General features: G+C 57.6%; 1 protein-coding gene and 1 non-coding gene across 4 annotated transcripts in view; both read right to left on the bottom strand.

Moving 5' to 3' along the window:
- Positions 1-18,694, bottom strand: part of LOC122893059 — a 28,123-nt gene extending 9,429 nt beyond the window's left edge. The window contains exons 1-12 of one of the 3 annotated variants that reach the window (XM_044229845.1): positions 18,616-18,694; positions 13,528-13,811; positions 9,678-10,239; positions 9,071-9,194; positions 8,003-8,095; positions 7,258-7,358; positions 5,749-5,841; positions 5,148-5,280; positions 3,605-3,718; positions 3,236-3,391; positions 2,666-2,790; positions 1,720-2,099 (exon numbers count right to left, since the gene is read on the bottom strand). In XM_044229845.1, coding sequence (XP_044085780.1) covers positions 2,021-2,099; positions 2,666-2,790; positions 3,236-3,391; positions 3,605-3,718; positions 5,148-5,280; positions 5,749-5,841; positions 7,258-7,358; positions 8,003-8,095; positions 9,071-9,194; positions 9,678-10,239; positions 13,528-13,759 — 1,812 coding nt within the window. In that variant the 5' untranslated portion in view covers positions 13,760-13,811; positions 18,616-18,694 and the 3' untranslated portion in view covers positions 1,720-2,020. Of the gene's footprint in view, positions 1-1,719; positions 2,100-2,665; positions 2,791-3,235; positions 3,392-3,604; positions 3,719-5,147; positions 5,281-5,748; positions 5,842-7,257; positions 7,359-8,002; positions 8,096-9,070; positions 9,195-9,677; positions 10,240-13,527; positions 13,812-18,615 lie in introns of those variants that run through there. The other 2 variants (XM_044229843.1, XM_044229844.1) reach the window with 2 other exon arrangements.
- LOC122894917 lies at positions 14,078-14,184 on the bottom strand. The gene has a single exon (XR_006381914.1). It is a non-coding gene; the product is annotated as a U6 spliceosomal RNA (small nuclear RNA).
- Positions 18,695-23,619: the final 4,925 nt, after the last annotated feature.

The raw sequence follows: 23,619 nt of genomic DNA, 5'->3' as shown, positions 1-23,619 counted from the left end.
TTCTATCAAATAAATAAATAAAATATTTAAAAACAAAAACAAAAATAAAATTTGTCTTATTTTTAAAAATAATAAAATAAAATGTGTTGATAAAAGGATAAACAGAGTTACTTGTATTAAATCTCAACCCTGAGTACACAAATGTTTAATATTCTCCATGAAGAAATGCACGGTTCATCGCTAGCCCTTCTACTGCCCCATGAAAGGCAGTGGCTGCCCTGAGCAAAAGTACCTGTGCAGCCCACTGTTTGAGTTACAAGCTAAACTAGCCACTTATTTGACACAACACCGTTTGGGGTTTTTTGTTTGTTTGTTTGTTTTCTTTGGTTTTTTTTTAAGATTTTATTTATTTATTTGACAGAGATCACAAGTAGGCAGAGAGGCAGGCAGAGAGAGAAAGGGAAACAGGCTCCCTGCTTAGCAGGGAGCCTGATGTGGGGCTCAATCCCAGGACCCTGAGATCATGACCTGAGCTGAAGGCAGAAGTTGAACCCATTGATCCACCCAGGTGCCCCTGGTTTTTTGTGGTTTTTTTAAAGATTTTATTTATTTGAGAGAGAGAGAGAGCATGAGCAGGGGCAGGGATAGAGAGAGAATCAGACTCCCCACTGAGTAGGTAGCTGGACACGGGGCTCAATCCCAGGGCCCCAGGATCATGGCCTGACCCAAAGGCAAGATGCTTCACCCACTGAGCCACCCCAGGTGCCCCTGGAAAACCACTTTTACTTGAAAGAACGACCAATGGACAGACTATTCAGTTGTTGACGGCATTTTCTTGAGAATGGAGGATGTGGGCTGGCTGCTTCAGAGTAAACAACAGGCAGTATTTGTTGCCAATGATAAAAATTTGAGACCTCAAAGCAAAAATCAGGATTCTAGAAAACTTGTGTCTTCCACTGTGAGCCTGGGATTCCCAACTGCTACAGACTCTTCTGATGAAATTGATGGCAGTATCCACAATGGTGCTTTTTGGATAAGGTATGATAAAACGTGCCAACACCTGGATCCGTGTCACTCTGTAGACTGGTGTTTGCCAGGTGACAAACACTCGAAGTCACGAATTCACATATGGGTAGAAGAGCCATTCAAAGTGCAAGATAGGCCACAACGGATTTTACTACAACAGAGCATGCAAAACTCATAAAACTCATCCAGCTGCTTTCAGAATCCATGTCCTAATCTTTAATCAACTACTACCTGTCCGGTTTGGGTCTGGTATCAAAGAAGAATAACAAATATCTAAAAGAGGCATGACAGTACCCTCCCCCCTTCCCCAACAGGAACTAGTTTATGAATGGCTGGACCTTCCCCACAGGCTTCAGCCAGAGCCTGTCACAACAGATTGGACACAGCAGCAGACACGAGGATCTACCTGTCTCCTACCAAGCCAGACAAAGCCATTTGCAAGTGTATGAAACAATGACACCCATATTAAGTTCGTTATTATTTCAGCAAATACTTAAATTTTTTCTCTTAAAAATCATTATTTGTCATGTTAACATGTTATGGGTTTATTATTATTTTAAAATTAATATTTCTAAATTAGTGTTTTATAAAGTTTTTTTTTAAAGATTTTATTTATTTATTTGACAGACAGAGATCACAAGTAGGCAGAGAGGCAGGCAGAGAGAGAGGAGGAAGCAGGCTCCCCGCCAAGCAGAGAGCCCGATGTGGGTCTGGATCCCAGGACCCTGAGATCATGACCTGAGGTGAAGGCAGATTCTTAACCCACTGAGCCCCCCAGGCGCCCATCTTGGTTTTCGTTTCTAATGTGATATATATAATCACATAATCCACAGTTCTTCAGTTTAGTAATTGTTCAGAGTAAAGGGGTCCTGGGACCAAAATATCTGAGAACTGCTGGCCTAGGCCACAAGGTGAGGCTGTGTCTACCGAAAACAAGAAGATCGCGCTCCGGTTGCCCCTTGACCCGGCTCCCCACCCTGCCCGGGGCTGGACCCTCTCCTGGCACCTCCCCTGGAGCCTTGCAGCCTAGGTCACTTTGTCTGAGCTGGGGATATCAGCAGCAGCGGCAGCAGGACCTTCTATAAACCTTGATCTCCTCCAAGTCCACAGAGCTTCGTGGCTGGTCCTGTGTGCTGGGAGTGGGGAGACAGCCTCTGTGCCCCTGTGAGCTCCTGGTCTGTGCACCCGTGAGTGTGCGCAAATGACGTCTGGAGCACTGTCTTCCAGGACAACTGGGACACTAGCAGATTCTCCAAGACCCCACCCACCCTTCCCTCTGGGGACCCCTAGGCAGCCTAGCAGGGAGCCCTGGGAATTCTGAGAACAAGTCAGGACAGGAACACTCTGAGGGTCTTGCCCAGTGAAGCCTGGGAGCGGGGAGCAGCAGGGACACCAACCTCCCCAAGACCCCCGGGTGGGTGACTGTCCTGCCCTGCCTGCAGCATTTTGTTGGGGACTCCGGGCAAGTCCTTGCCCAGACCCTTGCTCTCTGGCCTCAGTTTCCCTATCTGGGAATGGGGGTCACTGAGCTGTGAGACTCCAGTCTAAGGTTCGCAGTGCCGGGCAGAGACTGACCCTCCGTACCTAGGGACTTGTGCCTTTGGCGTGGCCTTGCCCCGCTGGGCCCCAGCAGTACCCCACCTTCGCAGGCTTCCCCTCCCCTTCTCTCCCCTCCCTCTCCCCTTATTCTCCCTCATACCTCACATAACCTGGGAATCTGTCCCGGAAGGAGGCCAGCCAGTCATCCACGGACTCCTTGTTCTTGTTCTCAGTGGACTCGAAGATCTCCATGATGGGCTCCTTCGGGTGGGCCAAGCTGAGGTCCTGCAGGGAGCAGCTGCGGGGTGAGCCCAGGCCCTGTGTTCCCAGCCTCCTCTCTTAGGAGGACCCACCCGCCTCACCCCTGTGTAGGCCCACACCCCGGGTCTACCCCTCAGGCCCAGGGTCCGCACGGCTGGTCAGGGTTCTCCAGTCCCGCTGACGTTACCTCCTGAGCTCCCCAGAGGCTTTCTTGGGTGGGGGGGGCAGGGGAGGGGGGGTTGCCTTCCCCTAGCTTGCGACCACCCCGCCCCCACCGCTCAGCCTTTGCAGTGAAAGCAGGTGGCCCCAGCCTCAAGTGTGGGATTCGAGGCCCAGTGCTGGCGGGCCTGAGCATGGTTTGGGTGAGGAGAGCACACCCAGCCTAGGCAGGGGGCCAGGAGAGATAAGATCTGGAGAGGGAGAACAAAGCCCCACAGCCCCTGGCCCACCTGAGGGGCCCGCGGCTCACCCTGTGCTTCGTGAAGATGTTGTGCAGAGCCCTGGTGTCTGTTTGCACCTGATGCTGCAGGCCCTCCCACTTCCTGGGCTCCAGCGTCTTGAGGTGGGTGGCCAGGGCAAGGACATACTCCCCAAAGACCACCATGTGCAAACGTCGCATGGTTCTCTGCTCCCCCAAAAGAACAAAGAGATGGAGAGGCCTCAGGGAAAGCTGTCCGAGGACCTGGTCTCATGGATGGGGCTGGTGGGCTGGCGGGCTCCCAAACAGATGCCTCTCGCCCAGGCCCGGCAGGGGCCTGTCCCTACCACCATTCGGATGGAAACCCTAACTGATTTCTTGGCAAGTCAGTGCCCCCCGCCCCCCAAGTTGGCCTCCTACCTCGTACGTGGCGGTGGAGTGCACGGTGGGGCAGCCCTCCAGGCCCTGCCACGGGAACTGCAGAGCTCCAACCAGACCCTTGTTCTTCTGCCCGAAGTGGCCCCTCAGCAGACTCTGAGGACAGGAGGGTCTGACGTCACGGAGGCCCGCGGCGCCCGGCTGGCTCCGCTCTCTCCCACCCTTGCCTACTCTCTCCAGCCTCACAGGCCCTGCCTCTCCTCACTGGGCGCGCAGTCCCGGACCAGAAGGGACCACACGGAGGGAGCCAGTGGCTCATCCACTGTCCACCCTCCCCCCGCCAACTCCCGGGAGCGGCCCAGATTCCTAGTGCAGCCCTTGACTTGAGCTCCTCCTTGGTGCCCTCCCAAGTCCGCTCAGGTCTCTCCCCTGGGTCCCCACAAGACCAAGGCCTCACACGGGACCTCCATGATACCTCTCCCTCCAGATTAGCCTCCTGAGACATGGGACAAGGGCCTGCTTGGTTCTCGGTGGACACCAGAGGGGATGGGCAGAGGTGGCAAGGCCAGCCCACTCGGTGTTTAACCAGGGGACCCGAAAAGTCCCCTGGCATCCCGGCCCACCAGTGCCCTTCCCCAGCCTCATCTGCCTCATCTACAAAACAGGGTGCCAAGGCCAATCCATGAGCTCTGTGTAGAAAAGGACCCCGAGGCTCCAAATGGACCAGAGCAGAACAGGATGCTGGGATTGATTAGTAAGGTCTGCCATGGCCCAGGGAGAGGCAAGGCAGCATGTCAGCATTCCTGGGAGGGCACGACCTCTCGGGGTCCTCCCAGGCACTCAAATCTCTGTGGAAAATCCAATGGCAGATGTCTCAGGAGCCGGTGGCGCAGTGGAAAACGGGTCACTGGACAGAGCTGCAGGAATGGAGACCTGCCCGCTACTACCTCCTATCTTCCACCCAGGAAGCCCCATGAGGACAGTGCCCTGAACCTCCAGTTTGAATGAGAAATGCCTTCCCGTGATTTCCACATCCTAGGAGACCACCTAGCCCTCTCAAGACGTCAGCTCTGGGGCCAGCCCCTGGGTATCCTCGGGGACTGCATTCTCTGGGGTATGTGGCAGCCACAGCTCAGGGGAGACAAAGATGGGCAGGGAGAGGCTCTGGGACATAGTGAAGGGACTCCACCTGGGTGCAGAACCAGATCAGGAGAGAGGGAGAAGGTGTCAGGCCTCAGCTGACCTGGCAGGAGAACAGTTTCACAGGTGGAGAAAGGAAGAGGGGACAAAGGAAGTTGCCCTCAGGGAGGAAGGAACCAGGCCTCAGAAGGGGCAGAGAGCCCAAGCCCTGGGTGTCCCAGCCCATCCACAGGGACAGGGCCCCTCCCTCAGGCCACTCAGGAAGCTGGCCCTGACCTTCTGCATGGGGAAGGCAAGAGGCCTGACCAGCACCTTGCCCTGTCACCCCAGCAAAGGCTCTGCTGGGCTTGCAAGTCCACGGAGACACAGGCAGGCGCCTCCTGCCTAGGTTCTCTGGGAGCAGCAAAGACCCCTCAGGGGAGCAGGAAACAGAGGGTGGCATCACCTGGCACAAGGCTCTGACTCTAGGCAGGAGGTGATCCCGGCTGTGGTCCTCAATGTCATGGATGGTCCCTTGCACACAGGGGCCCAGGTCCACCAGCGGATCGCGTTTCTGGGTCAGCTCCTGCCACGTTTCCCTGGTGGGGCAACCAGTGGGATCCATGGGGCCTGGCCCAGAGCCTGCCACAGCCCCAGGCTGCACACCACCCACACCGGTGCCCCTCTCCGCACGCGGGGACGCCCCCTCATTTCTGCTGCTGTTGCTGTCTACCCCATCCACTGTTTTCTCTAACCTATTGACAGACTGTTGTATCCACGTGGCTTAAAATGCCGAAGGTACGGTGGGAGACTCCTCTGCAGGCAACCAGGGCCACTGACAGCTGGCGTTCCCGTACGCACACCGGGGTGTTCGCCCGCTTCTCCCAGGTGGTCCACGCGGTCCTGCCGCCTGGCCCGCCTGCTCCCACTGGCGCCGCCCGGCCCCGCCCACCGGCCCCGCCCACCCCTGCTCTCCGCCCCCAACACACCCACTGACAACGCCCACACCCGCCACAGCCCGCCACGCCCACTGGCCCCGCCCACACGCGGGCGGCACCAGCTCGCACCTGAGGATGCAGCAGTTTGCCAGCACGTGCAGCTCCGGGAAGGCCCCAGCGACCGCGTTCTGCTGGATGAAGCCGACAGCCTTCTGCTGGTAGCTGCGGTGGCGGATGGAGATGAGTCCCTGCCCCCAGCCCGGCCCCCCAGCCGGGCCCCCGAGGACCTGCTCCCTCCCCGCTTCCCTGCCGCGTCCCTAGCAGAATCACACATGGGGTGACCGCAACCCAGCTGTCCGTCCGACCCTGCAGCCGGACGCTTCCTAAGGACCCTTTCATGTAATGCTCTCGGTGACCGTTAGTGGTAGATGCTTCCAGAACAAGACGGGAGTGGTTTTTCCCTGTGGACGTGGGAACTGCCGCGAATGCTGTATTTGAGAGCTGCGCCCGCCCCACCCCCGCAGTGAAGGAAGGGGAGGGAGGGGAGGCAGTGCTCCCGGAGCCAGGCTGGCCCCTCCACCAGCCTGGCTCCGGGAGACTCGGGGTGAGGCCTGGGGGTGCTGAGCTCTCAGGAAGGGGAGGCTGGCACCCCCAGGCCTGGGCTGGGCCCCTGAAGCTCGCTTACAACAGAGAACAAGGAGAGGATGAGGGACAGCACACTCCTCCCCAAGACAGGAGAGAAAGGGCACCCTCACCTGTCTGAGTCCCAAGAACACAGATCAACCTGGCCACCCCGCCACATTTTCTTAAACATTTAAAACCTGGCTAGATTTACTGAAAAATGCAGGGTTGGTCTCTCTTCAGTAACCTGCTTCGTGTCTGCCTGTTATGGAACCTGTCGCAGGTGAATACAGCTTCTCTGAAGGCCCTAGAGAGAGGCGCCTCGAAATGTGGTCTACACAGTGCTCCGTCTGAGACAGGGGGAGCCCACAACACGGACGCCCCAGCCCCAGCCCTGGCAGGAAAGAGGCAGGGTCCCCACCCAAACCCTGAGGCCAGGGCAGAGCCGGGTGTGTGGTGCAGGGGTCTGATGGTGAAAAGCAGAGGAAACAGGGAGGCTGGTCATCTACCAGGTCCCTGGCCAGGATCCGTAACCGAGATAATATTTGAATGAAGTATTTTTAAAAAATCAAAATCAGTCCAAAGCATCCATCATGAGCAAAACAGCAAATTTTAACTAAAGACAGAATTCAACCCTATACATTCATGACTCCCCCTAATCCTAGTCCTGCTGCCCAATATGGGAGCCACAGCCCCGTATGGTGTTTAAAGGTCAATTAATTAAAATTAAATAAAATTTAACCATGGTGTTTCCATGGAACTAGCTCAATGGCCACACGAGGCCAGAGCCCCCGTGTCAGACGATGCCGCCATGGGACATTTCCAGAGCCACGGAGGGAGGTGAAGCCAGCCAGACTGGGAGCACCCAAAGCTGATGCTTGAACCTTCCCCTGCTTTGGGAACTGGCCAAGCACCTGGCGGCCAGTGGCTGGAGGCTGGGGCGGTGCTCGCACTGGGGTTCTGTGGACCCAGCCTCCCATGCCTTCTTCTCTGAGCAAGGACCACCTTTTTACTTACCTTTTCAGAAAGTCTGAAAATGTTTCCAGAACCATCCCTTGCACCTGGCTACTGATAGGTAGTCCCATGGGGTGTGTTGCATTCATGCTCTCTTCCAGCAGCTGTCAGTCAAAGCAAGTGGGCTCTCAGGGGGACCCAGGAAACTGTCACACAGCCAGTGGACCCCAGGAGACTGTGTCCGCCCTCAACGTGACTGACACTTTTCTTGCAGGAAGGGCTGGAAGGGCGGGCATGCACAGGCCGCCCCAACACCTGTGCCACTCTGCAGCTGGCACAGAGCAGACGCCTCCCACCAGGCCCTCACTACGCCTTCCACACCCCCCATCTTGCCAGGCCTCTCTCCCTGGAACCCTCCACCATGTCCCTCCCTTCACCACCACCACACACGCTGGTGGCCTCTCCTCCTCCTGGGCTGAACATCCTTTACCCCAATAGGGCTCCGCTCTCTCCCTAAGGCGTCCCCAGATAGTGAGCCCAGTGCACGTCCTACCTGAGGCCCAAGCAAGACCGTGGGTTGAGACATTCCAGGAAGAGACCCCTCCCCAGAAGATATGCCCAGCAGCCCTGCCCCGGGGCCCTCAGACTCTGATGCTTCGATGCCCGGAGCCCGCCCTCCACCGAGCCGCCCATCCTGGCTGCAGGAGTGCCCCGCCACCTGTCCGTCATCCCCCTCACCAGGCCAGGTGCTCGGGAAGGGGCCAAGGACCCCGTGTGGCAGGCTGGGAGGGTGCAGACAGGTGCGTACCTGGAAAACGTCGAGAAACGTTGGGTGGGAACACTGGGCCCACTTCTTCAGATCGTAGAACACGACTCTGTCTAGATGCTTTCTCAACTCTTCCTGCCCCGAAAACAGTAAAAGCAACTTCTGTCCCCATTCCTCTCTGGGGCACACCAGATCCAGCCCTCAACTGAGGACGGGGGAGAGGGTGAGAACCGGAGCCAGCCCCGGAGTCGGCCAGCGGCCTGAAATGAAATCCCCCCAACCCCGAGGGACCCAGTTCCGAGTTAACCTCCGCTTTCACAGCCTCCAGCCCTCCAACACACAGCACATCCCTTGACAGATGGGGTGTGGGAGAACAGGGAATGCTAAGACCTGTCTTCCTTCATTCAGCCCAGACTGCAACTCCACAGTTTTGGGGGGGAGCCACGAAGAACAGGGGGCCTCAAAACCCAGGGGCTTCAAGGAGACAGAGCCCTGAGTTCACAGCCAAGGAAAAGGCCAGACACTTATATACCAGTTACTGGAAAGTTCCAGCTAAATCGATACCGATTCTTTATGGCACCATCGTAAAGCTTTGTCTCTCAGTCCATGAGCTAAGAAAGGCAAAGGGCTTCCCTGTATCCTGAACATCTCTTCCACTGGTCCCCAGGACTCTTGACACGTCTGTGCCAGGACCAGGCACACTGGTGCAGGAGATCACGTTGATTAAAAGCGATCACAGCTGGAGCGTGCACTGTCCCCTCCAGCCCTCCTTGTGTCTGCCGTGGATTCACCACGTGCACCCACCTTGGGGCAGCCAGCTTTCCACCCAGGGCTCACCGGCCCTGCTCTGGAGCTGCTGGTATGGAAGAAGCCAGACGGAACTCACTGGTCAAGGCAGAGACCTCCGGTCAGGCGCTCTGCCTATGGGCCCGCTAGACGATGCTCCTCCCACCTCGGAGCCACGGCCACTGTTACCTCCCACGTGACGGTGCCCAACCGCCACTCCCGCAGCCCCCCACCCAGGGCCACCCTGGCCCAGCCTCTGCCTGCTGGGCCCCAGATGCGGGACGAGGAGGCCTCTGGGTGACAGATACTGCTGGACCCATTTACCTGGATCAGCCCTACCAGCATCTGCTGCATTTGGGACATCCAAGTAACAAACATCAGGGGGTCCAGGAGGTGCCCAACCACTGGCTCCCAGGAGGTCCGGCACGCTTTTGCAAGTGTCTCCCTGCTGGGTTAGAAGGAGCCATGAGGGGCCAAGAGCTGAGCCGGGCTGGCGGAGGGGCGGTGGCATGGAGGACAGCTCGGTGCTAAGGGCACCCCAGGCCGGGCCTCGCCCCCTCCCCGGCCTGTGCTGCCTGCCCCCCAGCCCTGCACAGGCCCCGTGACTGGAGAGGGCAGCCAGGGTTGAGAAGTGGGAGGGAGAGTCTCCGTTGCTGTCGACAAGTCTCGGCGATCTCACACACACACACGCGCGCACACAACCCCCAACGCGCTGAACACCCACACGCACACCACGCAGCAGACACACCGGCACGAACACAGGCCTGTGCACACGCTGTCCCCAAGGCCAGCTGCGTCCGCCCTTCTCCGACCACCGGCCCCGCCCTGGCGGCTCCTCCGAAGGCTCTCCGTGGACCACAGCTCTGGCCCGAGGGCCTCCCCCAGAGCAGTGGCCTCGCCTAGCACCCCAAGACCCCCCGAGAGGACTCACCCAGGCTGCTCGAACAAGTTGGTCTTGCCCCAGGTGTACAGGACCTGACAGCTTTTCAAGTCGGCACCGCAGGACTGAGTGAGCTCAGAGAGGCGGCTGAGGAGAACCTCGTGGAAGTACGTCCTGTAGACCTCCCAGAGGCAGGTCCCCAACCGGCTCGCCCGCGGGGACCCCAGGCCCTGTCTCACTGCCTTGTCTAGCTCCTTCAGGTACAGGTCCAGCTGGTCCTTGGGGCCCAGGGTGGGCACTTGGGTCTCAGCATCATTTCTCAGTAGCTTATTCAGCTGACCGGCCCAGGTGGCCACTCCGCCGTCCTGGGGGGCACTGGCCTTCCGCCTTTCGTGCTGGTCCTGTGTCCACTCCACAGTGGCCAGCACCGCCCGGAGCTTCTGCTCCAGCTCCTGGCTGGGCCCAGTGCCGTCCAGAGCCTGCTGGACAACCTGCCACATGCTCCGGGCCACAGCCTCATACTGGGGGCCGCAGTCCTGCCCTTCCTCCTCCAACCTGGAGATGCTCTGGCAGGCCTCCAGGAACCACCCATCCTGGACCAACTCCTGGAAGCCTGGAAGAAAGAGAGCAAAAGGACGGCTCAGCAGGGTGCCTGGAAGACCCATGGATCTGGGAGGGGGAGGGGAGCCCTGCGTTGGGTGGGGGTAGGCTGAGCTGCACGGAACCCACCCATCCGGGAACCAACAAGAAGACCCGGAGAAGGTTTCAAGAACCTTTGGGAAAGAAGCGCCTCCGGGCCAGTCAGGATCAGAAGGCCACAGGCTTATTACAACGGTTGCAGGAGACCTGTGGGCTTCCAGTATCGCTTCTGGAACAGAAAAACCTAACAATTGCAGTTTCTTCCCGAGAACCTGTAAGCTCCCAAGGCCCTGCATGGTCCATGCCTTCCTCAGCTGTGGGCCTGCGAACCCAACACGGAGACGGCAAAAGCACTTTCCCCACCAGAGGGTCAGAGAGGGAGGTCCAGCAGACTCAGTGGAAAATGTTCTAGCAAGAGGTTCTCATAAGGAACGCATATGCATTTCTTTCTTTCTTTTTTTTTTTAAGATTTTATTTATTCATTTGAGAGAGATACAGAGACAGAGAGGGAGAGAGAGTGAGCACAAGCAGGGGGAGAGGCAGAGGGAGAGGGAGAAGCAAGACTCCCGCCCCAAATGGGGCTCCATCCCAGGACCTGGAGATCATGACCTGAGCCAAAGGCAGACACTTAAACCCTCTGAGCCACCCAGGCGCCCAGGAACGTGCATTTCTGACAGGTGCCCAGGAGGTGCTAATGGTGCTGGTCTTGGGCCTCCTGCTGTGCCCAGAGGGAGAGACGGGAAGGGAAGGATTCTGCTTTGGATCCCAGAGGAACCCCACCATGACTCTCCAGCCTGTAGCTGCAGGAGGCTGGTCCAGTGAGATTGAACACCAAAGGAGGAATTGGTGGGCAGGGTTGTCCAAAGCATTTGAACACTCAGACACTAATTCTTCTGGACTTTAACTTGAAAGGGCATTTTTGAGCTTTAACTTCTGGAAATTTCAAAGTGAGAGGGCAGTTATATTCCAAGTTGGGGCTCAGAGTGACTTTCTGTTGTCAAGGGCAACATGTGCTCCCCTTTCCTATTTCTCCTTTCTGACAGCTGGAATGTACATGTGAGGCCAGGACCTGGGCAGCCATTCTGGGCCATGAGACAGGAACCCCATGTGGAGGATAATGAAGGAATACAATGGAGAGGTCTGGGTCTCTGAGCCCTGAGAAGCCCCGAACCACCCACTCAAATCTTCCATGAGAGAAGCAAATTTTATCTTGCTTTATCTTAAGTCCCTAGTTCGTTGGGTCTCTCAGTGAAAACATCTGAACTTATAATAATACAAAGAATTGAGGAGGAGTGGAGTATGGGATGGAAATTATTTTGAATCCAAACAGGACGGCCTTCCATGCATGTAATTATTTTGAGTCCCTATTCCATCTCATAGACAGCTCCTTGCTGCTAGTAATTAATTAGCTTAGACTCAACACTAGGAACTGTAAGTGTGGCAACCTCTGTGGCTTCACCAGACGCAGGGCTGTTCGGACATCTTTCCCTTTCCTTCCAGAGCCGCACCGTCCAACACGGCAGCCCCAAGCCCCACGTGGTTACTGAGCCCTTGAAATGTGCAAACTTAGCTGTTGTCAGTGTAGATCACACAGCAGAATTCAAAGACTTAGTGGGGGTGGGGCGGGGGGAGAGAACAGTGTTAAATATCTTGATTCTAATACTGACGAAAAGTTGAAACATGCTGAAATACTATGTTAGCTATATTGGGCTAAATAAAGTATATTACTGAAACTAATTTCTCCTGTTTCTTCTTATATTTTTAGTGTGACTCCTGAAAACGGCTCCCGCGCTATTTCCCCAGGACAGCACTCACTCCTCTAGAACCCGCTTGCTCCCTCCCTCCAACATGGGCCCCTGTTTATCCTGCACCAACCTGGCTGTTTTCTGGGTGGGAGGCTGTCCTACCCCTACCCAAAAACAGAAGAGCTGATCTTACAAAGCCCAGAGACCTCCCGGGCTTTGTGCAAACATGGCTGTATCGGTACCGTTTCTTTAGCAAGGATACTGGGGGGCATGGGTCAGGCAGGCCCGTTGAGCCGAGCACAGCTTGGCGGCTCTGGGCCACCAGCCCATCTCCTGGCATCACAGGCAGCAACACGAGGGGCCGGCAACAGCTGGCCAGAAAACAAAAGTGAAATGCCCCTGAACAGTGACCATCCTGGCAAGGTTGCCCTGATGTCACCAGGCACAGGGCAAGCGAGGATGGGGGGGACCCTCAAAGATGCCATCGCCTGTGAACCAACTGATAAACATTGTCCCCTCTTGAATGACGATGCCGGTGCCCGAGACGGGAAGGAGCCGGTGACATCTTACGGCCCCATGACCCCACGCTCCCAGGGCCATTCTGTAACCTCCCCCCGGCCTCAGGGAAAAGCTGAAGCGTTTGCCCCTCAGAAAAACATTCCCCAGATTGTCAAGGTCCCAGCTCCTCCCGCAAAGCCACGGCGGACCAGAGCTTTCATAAGCAGCCCAGCCCCAGCCCTGCCGTCGCACTCCAGGTCATTCAGCGAGCTTCGCTGGGCGCAGACCCACGATGGGTCACGGGCACACAAGCACGGCTCAGACACAGACGCCCTGCACACAGCTCTGACCCCACCCCGGGCCCCCCTGCATTCACTCCTGTAGCCCTAGCCTGGGGCTCAAGCCGGAGCCTGCTCTGCCGGTCCGCATCAGAACCGTGACCTTCTCGGCGGCTGCGGGTCCCGGGGCAAAGAGCCCCGCCACCCTGAACCTTGGTTTCGCCAGCTTTGCCACCGGGAGGTGCTTCTCACAGGTGTGGTGACTACAGGCCTCCTCACGGGCTTCAGTCCCTCTCCTGCTCCCCCAACACGTGTCAGAGGCCCCCTGCGCTCGGCTACCCACACTGCTGGTGTGGAAGGGCCAGCGAGCAGTCCCGCTCACCTTGGGGGTCCAGGCACACTTCTTGCTGTGCCCGGTCCCCTCCAGGCGCCCAGAGCGACATCTGCAAGGCTGGCACGTACAGTAAATACTGCACGAAATGATAAACACGTGAGCAAAAACATGAAGGAACGGGACAAAGGCTCCAGATATAAAGGTGAGACCCAGGGACGCCTGGGGGGCCCAGTCGCTCGAGCGTCTGCCTTCGGCTCTTCTCGTGGTCCTAGGGTCCTGGGGTCAGCAGGAAGCCTGCTTCTCCCTCTGCCTGCCCCCCCCACCCCCGGCTGTACTCTCTCTTGCTCTCTCTCTCTCTCTCTCAAATAAATAATCTTTAAAAGAAATACATAAGGCAAGACGCCTACCTTTGGAATTTTCTGTCAGATGAAAAACATTGTGGGGTCTTTTGTTTCTGAGGAATCGTCCCGAGAACCCTGTGAGCCACTGTGCCAGCTTTGGAGGACGGCCCTTGCGCTGTTGCCTCGGGTTGCCCCGGGCATCTCTGGGCAGGATTTGTTGGAGCTCGCTGCCTGCTTTTTCTTCTTCCAGCCTGGCTTTCTTCTTGCCCCAGAGGCCGCTTCTTTCCAGCCGGTCCATCTCTCTGCCTTTGGGTCCAACGGCAGCCGGCCTCACACAGCCTCCCGCCCGCCTGCAACCAAACAAAGGAAATGAATAAGAGGAAGCTGGGAACTGCCGGAGAAACTTCCTCTGCGGCTACAAACACGGCTGTTGGACGCCTGGGCGGCTCAGTGGGTTAAGCCGCTGCCTTGGGCTCAGGTTATGGTCCCAGGGTCCTGGGATCGAGCCCCACATCAGGTTCTCTGCTCAGCGGGGAGCCTGCCTCTCCCTCTCCCTCTGTCTGCCCCTCCCCTTGCCCGTGCACTCTCCCCCAAATAAGTAAATAAATCTTTTTTTTTTAATGTTGAATGATTCACGAATTTGTGTGTCGTGGTCACGCAGGGGCCGTGCCCATCTTCTCTGTATCCTTCCACTTTTAGTGTACATGCTGCTGAAATGAGAACGCTCTTTTTACTTACGGTGAAACACGCACAACATCCAAGTCACTGTTCCGACCGTTTGTACGCAGGCCATTCCGCGCTGCGGCTAACACCCCTTTACTAAGCTGTGCGGCTGTCCCCACCATCCATCTCCAGAACTTTTTGGTCATTGCAAACAAAACCTTGTCCCCTTTGAACAGGAACCTCCATCCCTCCTGCCCCAGCCCCGACCCCCAGCCCCCTACTTTCTGTCTCTGTGACTCTGACCCTTCTAAGGCCCTCACAGAGGTGGAAGGAACCACAGGGCGTTTGTCCTTGTGTGGCTGACACCATGTCCTCAAGCTTCATCCATGTTGTAGCAAAATTCCCTTCCCTTTTTTTTTTTTTTTAAGATTTTATCTATTTATTTGACGGAAAGAGAAAGTGAGAGAGGGAACACAAGCAGGGGAAGCGGGAGAGGGAGAAGAAGGCTCCCCGCTGAGCAGGGAGCCCGATGCGGGGCTCGATCCCAGGACCCTGAGATCATGACCTGAGCCGAGGCAGAGGCTCAAAGACTGAGCCACCCAGGCGCCCCTCCTTCCTTTTTAAGGCTGCGTCGTACTCCGCCGCGAGCACGGGCCGCCCCTCTGTACGAACTCGTGCGTCCATGGACACCTGGACGGCTTCACGTGTCAGCTCCCGTGGATAATGCTGTCGAACGGGGACGTGCAGACGTCGGTTCAAGTCCCTGCCGCCCGTCTCTAGCGGTGGTTGCGTTCTCGCCGACAGGGGCATGATCTCGGCTGCGGTTCTTGAAAGCCTCTCTCTCCTTGGAAGCACTCACTGCCCAGGAGGCCACACTGGACCCGGCCACCCGCAGCATCGCCCGAACCCTGGAGCGGCTTCCGTCCAGTGTGGCCCCGGCCACCTTTCTCCCTCTGGACCACCCGCCCCCCAGCCGCAGTGACCTAGCGGTGCCCCTCTGGGCTCTGACCTGACAGGCCGGCCCCGCCTTCCACATCCAGCTGGAGACTCGGCTCTGCCTCCCCCAGACGGCAGTGGTCAGCCGCTAGCCAGGGGGCCCCTAGGACACACTGGGGGTCTCCTACCTGGACCCCACACAGCCCATAGGAGTGTCCTGCTGCTTCTGTAACAGATTACTGTATCACAGAGGCCCAAACCGCACAAGCTTTGTGTGCTTCTGCTGTGGAGTCCGAGTTCTGGCCGGGGTCTCTCTGGGCTGTGTCCCCTCCGTTTCCTGTGTTCCCCCCTTCCAGGCCTGCCTGCCCTCGTGGCTCACGGAGCCTTTCCTCTAGGCTGCAGACCCAGCAACTCCCGGCTCACATCTGCTCTCGGCTCTGCCTCGGTCTCCCCCTGCAAAGGACCCCGTGATGGCCGCACGCCCCCCCGCCGGCCTCCCCGGCGGGGTCCGTCTGTGAGGTGCCCCACCAGCAGCCTCGTTTCCGTCAGCTTCCGTCGCTCCCCTTTGTGGTGGAACCAGGCGTGTGCGCGGGCGTCTTGGGGTGCTGTTCTGTCTGCCACACACTCCCTTAGCTGCAACCCCCCCCCAGCTTCACTGCATGACTTCCGGAAGCGCTGGACGTCTCCACGCTCCAGCGGCCAAGGGTGGGCCACCAAAATGGCCTGCGGATTATTTTAAATGAAATCTATTTGGGAAGGTCCCTCAGACCCTCCTCTGTCCCCCGAAAGCAGAAAGTAAGTCCCCCCATGAAAGGCGCCCTGTCAGTCAAGAAAAAGACAGCCCCATCACCAGAGATAGGAAAGTCAGAGCCAACAAGGCCATATAAACAGCTGTTAGACTTTTCACTAATCTCCTACTTCGGTCCAAAACCGTTTGGTTTTTTCCTCATGTGGATCTGTCTCTGGTCACTTTAATTCTCCTTCCGGCTGGGTGGAGAGGAGTGTGTGCTCCCCTACAGCACTGGTCCCTCCAAACAACCCCCCACCAAGGCGGCGGGGCCTCCTTCACTCCCTCACAGCGGCACGGGGCAGGCCCTAACTGACAGGTGCCACGGGACAAGGCGATGCCTGGGACTCTGCAGCTAGAAGGTGCTGGAACCCGGGTTTAGCCTGTGGAGCAGCTCCTCCTAGAAACGCTGGAGGCGAGGGATGCTCCCAGAGTATCCTTTTTTCCTGATCCAAAGACCTTTGGGCTGTGAGGGTATCCAGAATCCAGAACCAGAGAGCTGCTCCCACAGCCTGAAGGGAAGTCCGTACACACGTGCTTGCCCAGGCCGCACCCCGGGGTGGGAGCGCTCACACGCGTTCCGATGAGTCGAACAACCTTCAGGGGCCTTGGCGAGGCTGTGGGGACAAAGGGGTGACTGGCAGGGACAGGAGGGAGAACCAGGAAGAAAACCAACCCCTCAGCTGGGCTGGGGCCAGCAGAGCCGCCGCCGCCCCCCTCACTAGACGCCTCGCTCCTGTAAACTGATAAACCCCAGACTTGGGAAACTCTTGGGGCCAGAAGGTGGGTCGGCCAGGCCGGAGAGAAACTGTCTCTGGGGATCCCCGAAGGTCCCATTCTGCTCAGGAAGGAAAGGGTTTTACTTTCAGTTTTGCTTACCACTTTTCTGTTGTTTCTCGGAAACCACTGAGAAGTTCTCATTTATTTTGTTCAGCACAATCTTGGTGGATGAGCTCGTTCGACACAACACCTGCTCCCTGTGGGTTCTCCAGGCCCTTACAGGACACCGCAGGGCCCACACAGCCCACAGCCACCGCCTGCGAGGACGTCCTGCCCTCCCTCCCCTCTAGTCCAGGGGCTGCCTGGCCGGCTCCTCACGCCCCGACGGCCCTGGAGGGACCCCAGGCTCCCCTCAATGCCCCCTCCCCTCCACGCTGCTGGGCACACCCCTGGAGGGGTCCCAGGAAAGCCCGACCCGAGCCAGATGCTTTCACGTTCCCACAGCACAGGTGAGCCCAAGACAGAGACTCTCCCCATGACTCTGAGCGCCCCCCGCAAGCCCTCCAGGCCAGTTCTCTCCCTTGGCACCTAAATTCCCAAAGCCTTCCTACTAGGTTCACCAGACAGATTGGATCAAAGCACCGTCACCCCCTTTTCCTCGCTTCAGATGGGTGGGACTGGGAACCCGGCCGTGCATCCCCATGGTTCCCATGCGCCAGAAAGTGGTCCCCTCGGCACTGGGGGAGGGGGGCATGTGCCAGATCCATCAAGGTTTTAAACGTGCCCTCAGACCACAATCCCACTACGAAAACTTCTGACATCCCGGCGGAAAGATGCAGATTCGCTGCACTAAGAAGACCGTAGTGTCTCCATGGAAAGCTGAAGCCACCTATAGGCTGACGAGACTCCTCGCTGAGAGAGGACAGAGCCAAGGGCAGCGCTCACGGCTTCTAGAGAGCACCCCTGCTCCCTGCTCAGGGCCCACCTTCCTTGCCGTGGAAGCCGTGGAAGCCGGCAAGACCACATCCCTGGCCAGGCATCCCCTCTCTTCTTCTGACCACACCTGGGAAAGCTGCCCACCCTTAAGGACCTGTGTGATGCCTCCGGGACACTCGCAGTGACATCTGCACAGTCCCTTTCTCCACATCCCATAGTCGCATGCCCCAGGGGCTTGGGGCGGGGACATCTTTACACCTTTCCTGTGACTCTGCCAACCACGACAGTACACCTTGCAGACTGCTCGTGGTCACGTGGTCACCCCCCCCCACCCCGTTGTCCTCACTCTCTACTCTGGCGGCATCCTTGATCCCTCGGGAGAACAGACCGTGGGCTACTCAGCCACTCCTTCTGTTGGAAAATAAATGGAATTTTCTCTTGGGTCCACTTAAAGATAAGCCTAGTGAAATCCCAAACACGTCTTTCAGTACTCATCAGTGACTGATCATGAAGCCGAGACAAGGATTTTTAGCAAGCAGCAAATTCTACACTGGCTCCCTGACCCACGGAATAAAGGTTTTCGAGATAGAAAAAGCAGAGGCCAATCGAAAATAAAACAAGTGCTCAGGGGGAATCCTAGAGATGGGGGCGCCATCAAAGACAGACACACACTCCCCGCTAACTCCAGAGGGAGATAACCCTGCCGTCCAGCTCCGCGTCCCGCCAGTCCAACCCCCTCATACAAAATCCTCCCTCCCAAAGTGGATGAAATCCGGTAGCTTGTCTCTGTTCCCACCACGGTCCCATCCAAGCACTCTGGGCACAGACCAGCGACTACAAGGTTGTCCTCCTAAAGGATCACTCCAGGGCCCCTTCCAGGGCTGGTCTTGGGCTCACATCCAGATCCGGCCAACTCACCCCTACCCAGCCGCACTCCTGTACCCCAAGGTCTCAGTCACAATTATGAGGGGACCTTGAAGTCCTAAATACCTTTTGGCCCATCCCCCCTCCCCTGCCCACCCCTTCCCTCCCTCTCCTGCTCCTCCTCCGGGAGGCAGGCCAGCCCCCAAGACAAGAACAAAACAGCCCCACGTGTACCCCATGACCCTGACCTTCTCTACGTCTTCACTGTTCAGCGTCCCTCTTCCCAAAGGCTGGTCAGCTGCATAAGCTCGGGCCTGGAGCTGGTGGATGAAAGCCTCTCTGAGGCCCCTCCCCCTACACCCCTCCTGCGGCATGGGGGCTGGCCCAGGGCCCTTCAAGGCCTGCTGACTCTGAGGCTGGGTGACTCCCCAGGCTTTGCTCCCCTCTCAGGAGCCGTGGGCCTGCTGGCAGTGGCCCCCACAGCCCCCATGAACGATCATATTTCCAGGAATGGAATGTGGAAACTTTGCAGTGGGCTGTTCCCATGGTGTTGCCTAAGCGGGGCTGGAGCCGGGAGAGAAGGGACTTTCCCCACTCAGATGCCCCTCAGAACCCCACTCTCTGTAAAACTCCACAATTCTCCTTATTCATGGTGGTGCCCAACTTTCCCTTTCAGAATCTGCACCTGTGTCTGTCTCCCCCCACTCCTGGCGGCTGCTGGCTGAGGGGGGTGCAGGCAGGCCAGGGGTGAGCGGCTGGCCCTGGGAGGGGCGGAGGGCATGTGTGTGGGGAAACGCCCTGGAGGTGACCCCAGACCACAGAGCCTCGGGTCAGTCTGTCCCACCAGGGACGGGAAAGCTTGCCTTCATTTATTGGTTCGGAATCCCACGGGTCCATGGGGACTGTAGCCAGAGTCTAGCAAAAGTCCTCTTCTCTCTCCTAGAATCCTAAAGAAACCTGGCAGGGGACCCACAGATGGGGACAGATGTTCCAGTCCTCACTCGCCTTCATGCTCCCTGCCAGCAGAGCCCCCGAGAGCGCCAGTGTGGACACGGGCCATGCCCCCCAAAACCCGGAGGTGGCATTGAGTGGCCAGGGACTTGCAGTGTCCACTCCCAGCCCCCACAGACCCAACCACTGAACCCCACTGCCTCTCCTCGTCCTCCACGGCGGATGCCATCAGCCTGGACACGGTCACCAGGGCAGGAGACGAGCAAGGGGGAGGAGGTGTGTGTGGAGGCTGGGACCCCAAATTCAGGATATGAAGAAAGAGCTCAATAAGGATCCGCTTGCAGTTGCGTGAAGGACTGGGGGATACTAACCATTTTGAGAGTCTAAATAAATATGCAGGGTCAAGGGAAAGGCCGGTGGGTGGGAGGAACCAGCGCGCTGCGGGGCGCCCCGCGGGGAGGCAGGCTCAGAACGCGGGGCACAGAGCGCGCAGCTGGGGGCCGCCCGCCGAGCCCCCGAGCCCCCGGGGCCTGGGCACCCGAGGGAGCTCGGGGTCCCGGTCCGCAGCCCCCGGGCTCCGCTCTCCTCGCGGGGAGACGGTGCCCCCGCGCCGCACCTGCAGGCCGGGAGCCGCCACCCACCCACCCGCGCTCGCCGGCCCCGCCTCCCCCGCCGGGCTCGGGGCACGTCCGGGCGGCTGGGGGCCCGGCTGCAGGATCGGGCGAGGGGAGGACCCGGCCCCGGCTGCCGCGAGGCGCGCAGGGGACAAGGGGAGGGCAGCTCGGTCCCCAGGCCCCCGGTCTGCGCCAACGGCCTCGCTCCGCACAAACCGCGGCCGCGCGTCGCCACCTGGCGGCCAGAGGCGGAAGCGTCCGCGGGCGTCCCGGGCTTCGCCCACCGGGGTCGCCGCCGCCCAGGTGAGGCCCAGGCGGCGGGACTGAAGTCTTTGGCTCAGAGCAAGGCGAGAGCCTCCTCGACGGGCGAAAGCTTCTGAGTAAGGCTTTAATGAACACCCGGAGCTGCGAGTTGGGGGCAGAGACCAGGACAAAGACCATCACAGCAGCCCAGGTGCCCCGCACCGCGCCCCAGTCCGCAGGAAACACGCCCGGGTGCTGGGCTGGGCTCCCACACCGCAGGCTCCGGCCCACAGCAAGAGACACACCCCGGGTGCCCAGGACTTGCCTATATGTGTGCCTGACCCCTTTTGATATTTCTGTTCTGTGCTACTTAGGGTGGCCGGATTTGATAAGAAAATACAGGACTCCGGGTTGTTCTTTGAATTTCAGATAAATAACAATGACTTCTTTTCTTTTCTCTCTCTCTCTCTCTTTTTTTTTTTAGTTGTGTACCTCCCACACAATATTTGGGGTATATTTATAGGGAAAGAAATTATTGTGTAACTGAAATTCAAATGTAACTGGTTGTCCTGTATTTCACTTAGAAACCTTAATTCTACCATTTTTTAAAATGCCGGTTGCAATATGCCAACGCACATGACAGCTGGCGAATACGTCAGAGGCCCCGGTTTTAAGACACGGCCTTAGGGGAGGCTGGGTGTCTCAGTGGGCTCAGGTCATGATCCCAGGGTCCTGGGATGGAGCCCCAGGTCAGGCTCCCTGCTCAGCAGGGACTCTGCTTCTGGGCTCCGACTCCCCCTACTGGTATTCCCTCTCTCACGGTCTCTGTCAAATAAATAAAATCTTTAAAAAAAAAAAAAAAAAAAAAAAAGGCATTGCCTTCCGTGATGGGCCAGAAGGGTTTCTTTCCCCAGGGACACCAACCTCAGTGGAGGAATTTGATGCCAATTGGACAGTCGCCCACCACCCTCGCCCCTGCCAAGACCCACCCTCCCTGTAGCCGCAGGGCGAGGAGTCTCAGTGGGTCTGCAGATGACCATGTCCATGATCCATTCTCTCAAATTCGTATTTCTAAAGCCAAAGAGGAAACATATTCACAATCAGAGAAAGATTTCAGCCAATATTCTGTAATAAGAACTGGGACCACTGCATTTTGCTGAGGGGACATAGGACCATAATTTCGTATTTTTTGACATTTATAAATAACATTTGATGCTGTCCACAGGATAAGTGTTGAAAGCAAATGTAGATGCAAAGACGTTGGAAAGAAACAGATGATGCAGAATTTTAAAAATTAATCAAACTGGTGATTCTAATGGGTATTTAATAAATCAAAAAATAAAAACGTTTTGCAATTATGGAGCAAAGAGAAAGGGTTATGATGCCTTTGGGAAAAGTATGAGGATCAAAGACCTCACTGGCTCCTTGCGAATGTTGTATCTCGATGATGCAGTGCCCAAGAAAGTCTATGTAACAAGAGGTTGGCCTCAGCTGAGGGGTATTTGAGACCCGACGGCGGCACTTCCAGGGCGGATTGTTCTAGATTGAGCGGTAACAGGTGACACGTAGCTGGCTGTAGACAAAGGAGGCTATCCCTTTATTCTTACAGAGTTCCAGAAGTTATCTGTAAAGCGATGAAGCCTAAAGAAGGAAGGGGTCCCCTCAACCCAGGAGGCCCCTGGCAATACTGAGGGGAGGAATTCAGGGTGTGGGGTACTGTCAGCACTGCGGGGACTTAGACGTCCTTCCTCGTGGGGATGCCTGGATTCCTGAACTGTCCACAAGGAGATGCCCGTGCCTGCCTCGCTCATACTCCCTGCGCTATGAGCACAAGTGTCCAGGAGCCTTGAAGGTAAAGCTCCGCCGGTTCCATCCGCACCGACTTCCTCAGCGCCCCTCCCTCCCCAGGCAAACACCACAGAGAAGATCGTGCTGACCAAGTCTGGTGGGGGGCCAAGAGTCACTTAAGGCCACGGGAAGACCTGGGCGAGCTAGGAAAGCTGGCTCCGGGGGGGCGGAGGGGGGTTCCAGGGCAAGGGTCGGTGACAGCACCTCACATCCAGAGTCCCAGACCCCAGCGGCCAGCCTCTATCTGCCCAGCTCCTGCCTGGGTGCCAGGGAGGCCAAGCGGCCACGTTGAGACAAATGTTCTTCAGTCTCCAGAATGTCTCCAAGACGCACAGCAGCCTTCCAAGCTGAAAGGTCTCCACAGTATTGCCGGGGCCTTCAGGAGGGACAAACTCGGCTGGGTTTTAGCAACGGAAGCCCCGGGTCCCAGGCAAAGGGGGCAGGTGGTGACTGTGGGGCCCTACTCGCCTGCCCGAGTTTGGGCTGCTGTAACAATCCCACAGCCAGGGGGGCTCACAGATGACGGTCCTGGAGGCTGCGAGTGTGCAACAGACCCCAGCAGATGCGGTGTCCGGTGAACCCCCGCGTCCCAGTTCAGTCAGCCGATTTGTTCGTGACCTCACACGGCTGGAAGGGGCTGGGGGGCTCCCCAGGGCCTCCATTGCAAGAGCATCGATCCCACTCAGGAGGCTTCACCTGCACGACCTAATCACCTCCGAACGCCCCCCACCCCAGTCCCTCACCTTGGGGGGTGAGCTTGCAGCACAGGAATTATAATCAAGGGAGACCGAGCCCAAGTGGTTCCTCCAGCCTTTGCCTGATGATTCCAGGGGACAGCTGCGAGGGCGGCTCATACCCACATGCCCCCCCAAGCACACACACTCGGTGTCGAGGCAGAGCCCCTCTGAGAGCATCTCAGACTTTTTTTTTTTAAGATGTTATTTATTTGTTTGACACAGAGACAGAGAGAGAGAGAGAACAAGCAGGGTAAGCGGCAGAGGGAGAGGGAGAAGCAGGATCCCCGCTGAGCAGAGAGCCCGATGCGGGGCTCGATCCCAAGACCCTGAGACCATGACCTGAGCCGAAGGCAGACGCTTCACAAATGAGCCACGCAGGCACCCCTCTTCTTGGACTTAGGACCGTGACCCACGGTCATGTGCACTTTCCCCTCACTGTCCCGTGCACACGTGGTGTCAACACTGATTGCTGGTGTCCGCAACGCAGGGAGGGCTTTGAGCTCAGATAAGCAGACCCCTCCCCAGGGCCAAGGACACCAGTCTGACAGCCCCCCTCCTTGGCCTTCTGGTGGAAGTCGTGGGTGCAGCCTCCCCTCCCCTGAAGTCGGAGGGGAAATGGAGAAAGCAAGGATCCTGGTCCAACTCTTCTCCTCGCCCAGGAAGGGAGAAGCATCCGGAGAAGCTTCTGCCTGGGATGGGGGATCTCGGGACATGAGCCCCCCAGGAATGTCGAGTCCAGCCCCGGGTGAGTGGATTCTCCCTGGGGCCACCCCTGCCTCCTCCAGAGTGACACCAGGACTCAGCAATTTTCCTCAAGATCATGTCCACCTTTATTTATTCCACAGATGGCCATTAGGTC

This window comes from Neovison vison, chromosome 13 (genome assembly GCF_020171115.1).
Source record: "Neovison vison isolate M4711 chromosome 13, ASM_NN_V1, whole genome shotgun sequence".
In the NCBI taxonomy this organism is placed as follows: domain Eukaryota; kingdom Metazoa; phylum Chordata; class Mammalia; order Carnivora; family Mustelidae; genus Neogale; species Neogale vison.
Note: the sequence above shows the minus strand (reverse complement) of the source record. Positions and strands in the feature narration are given on the sequence as shown.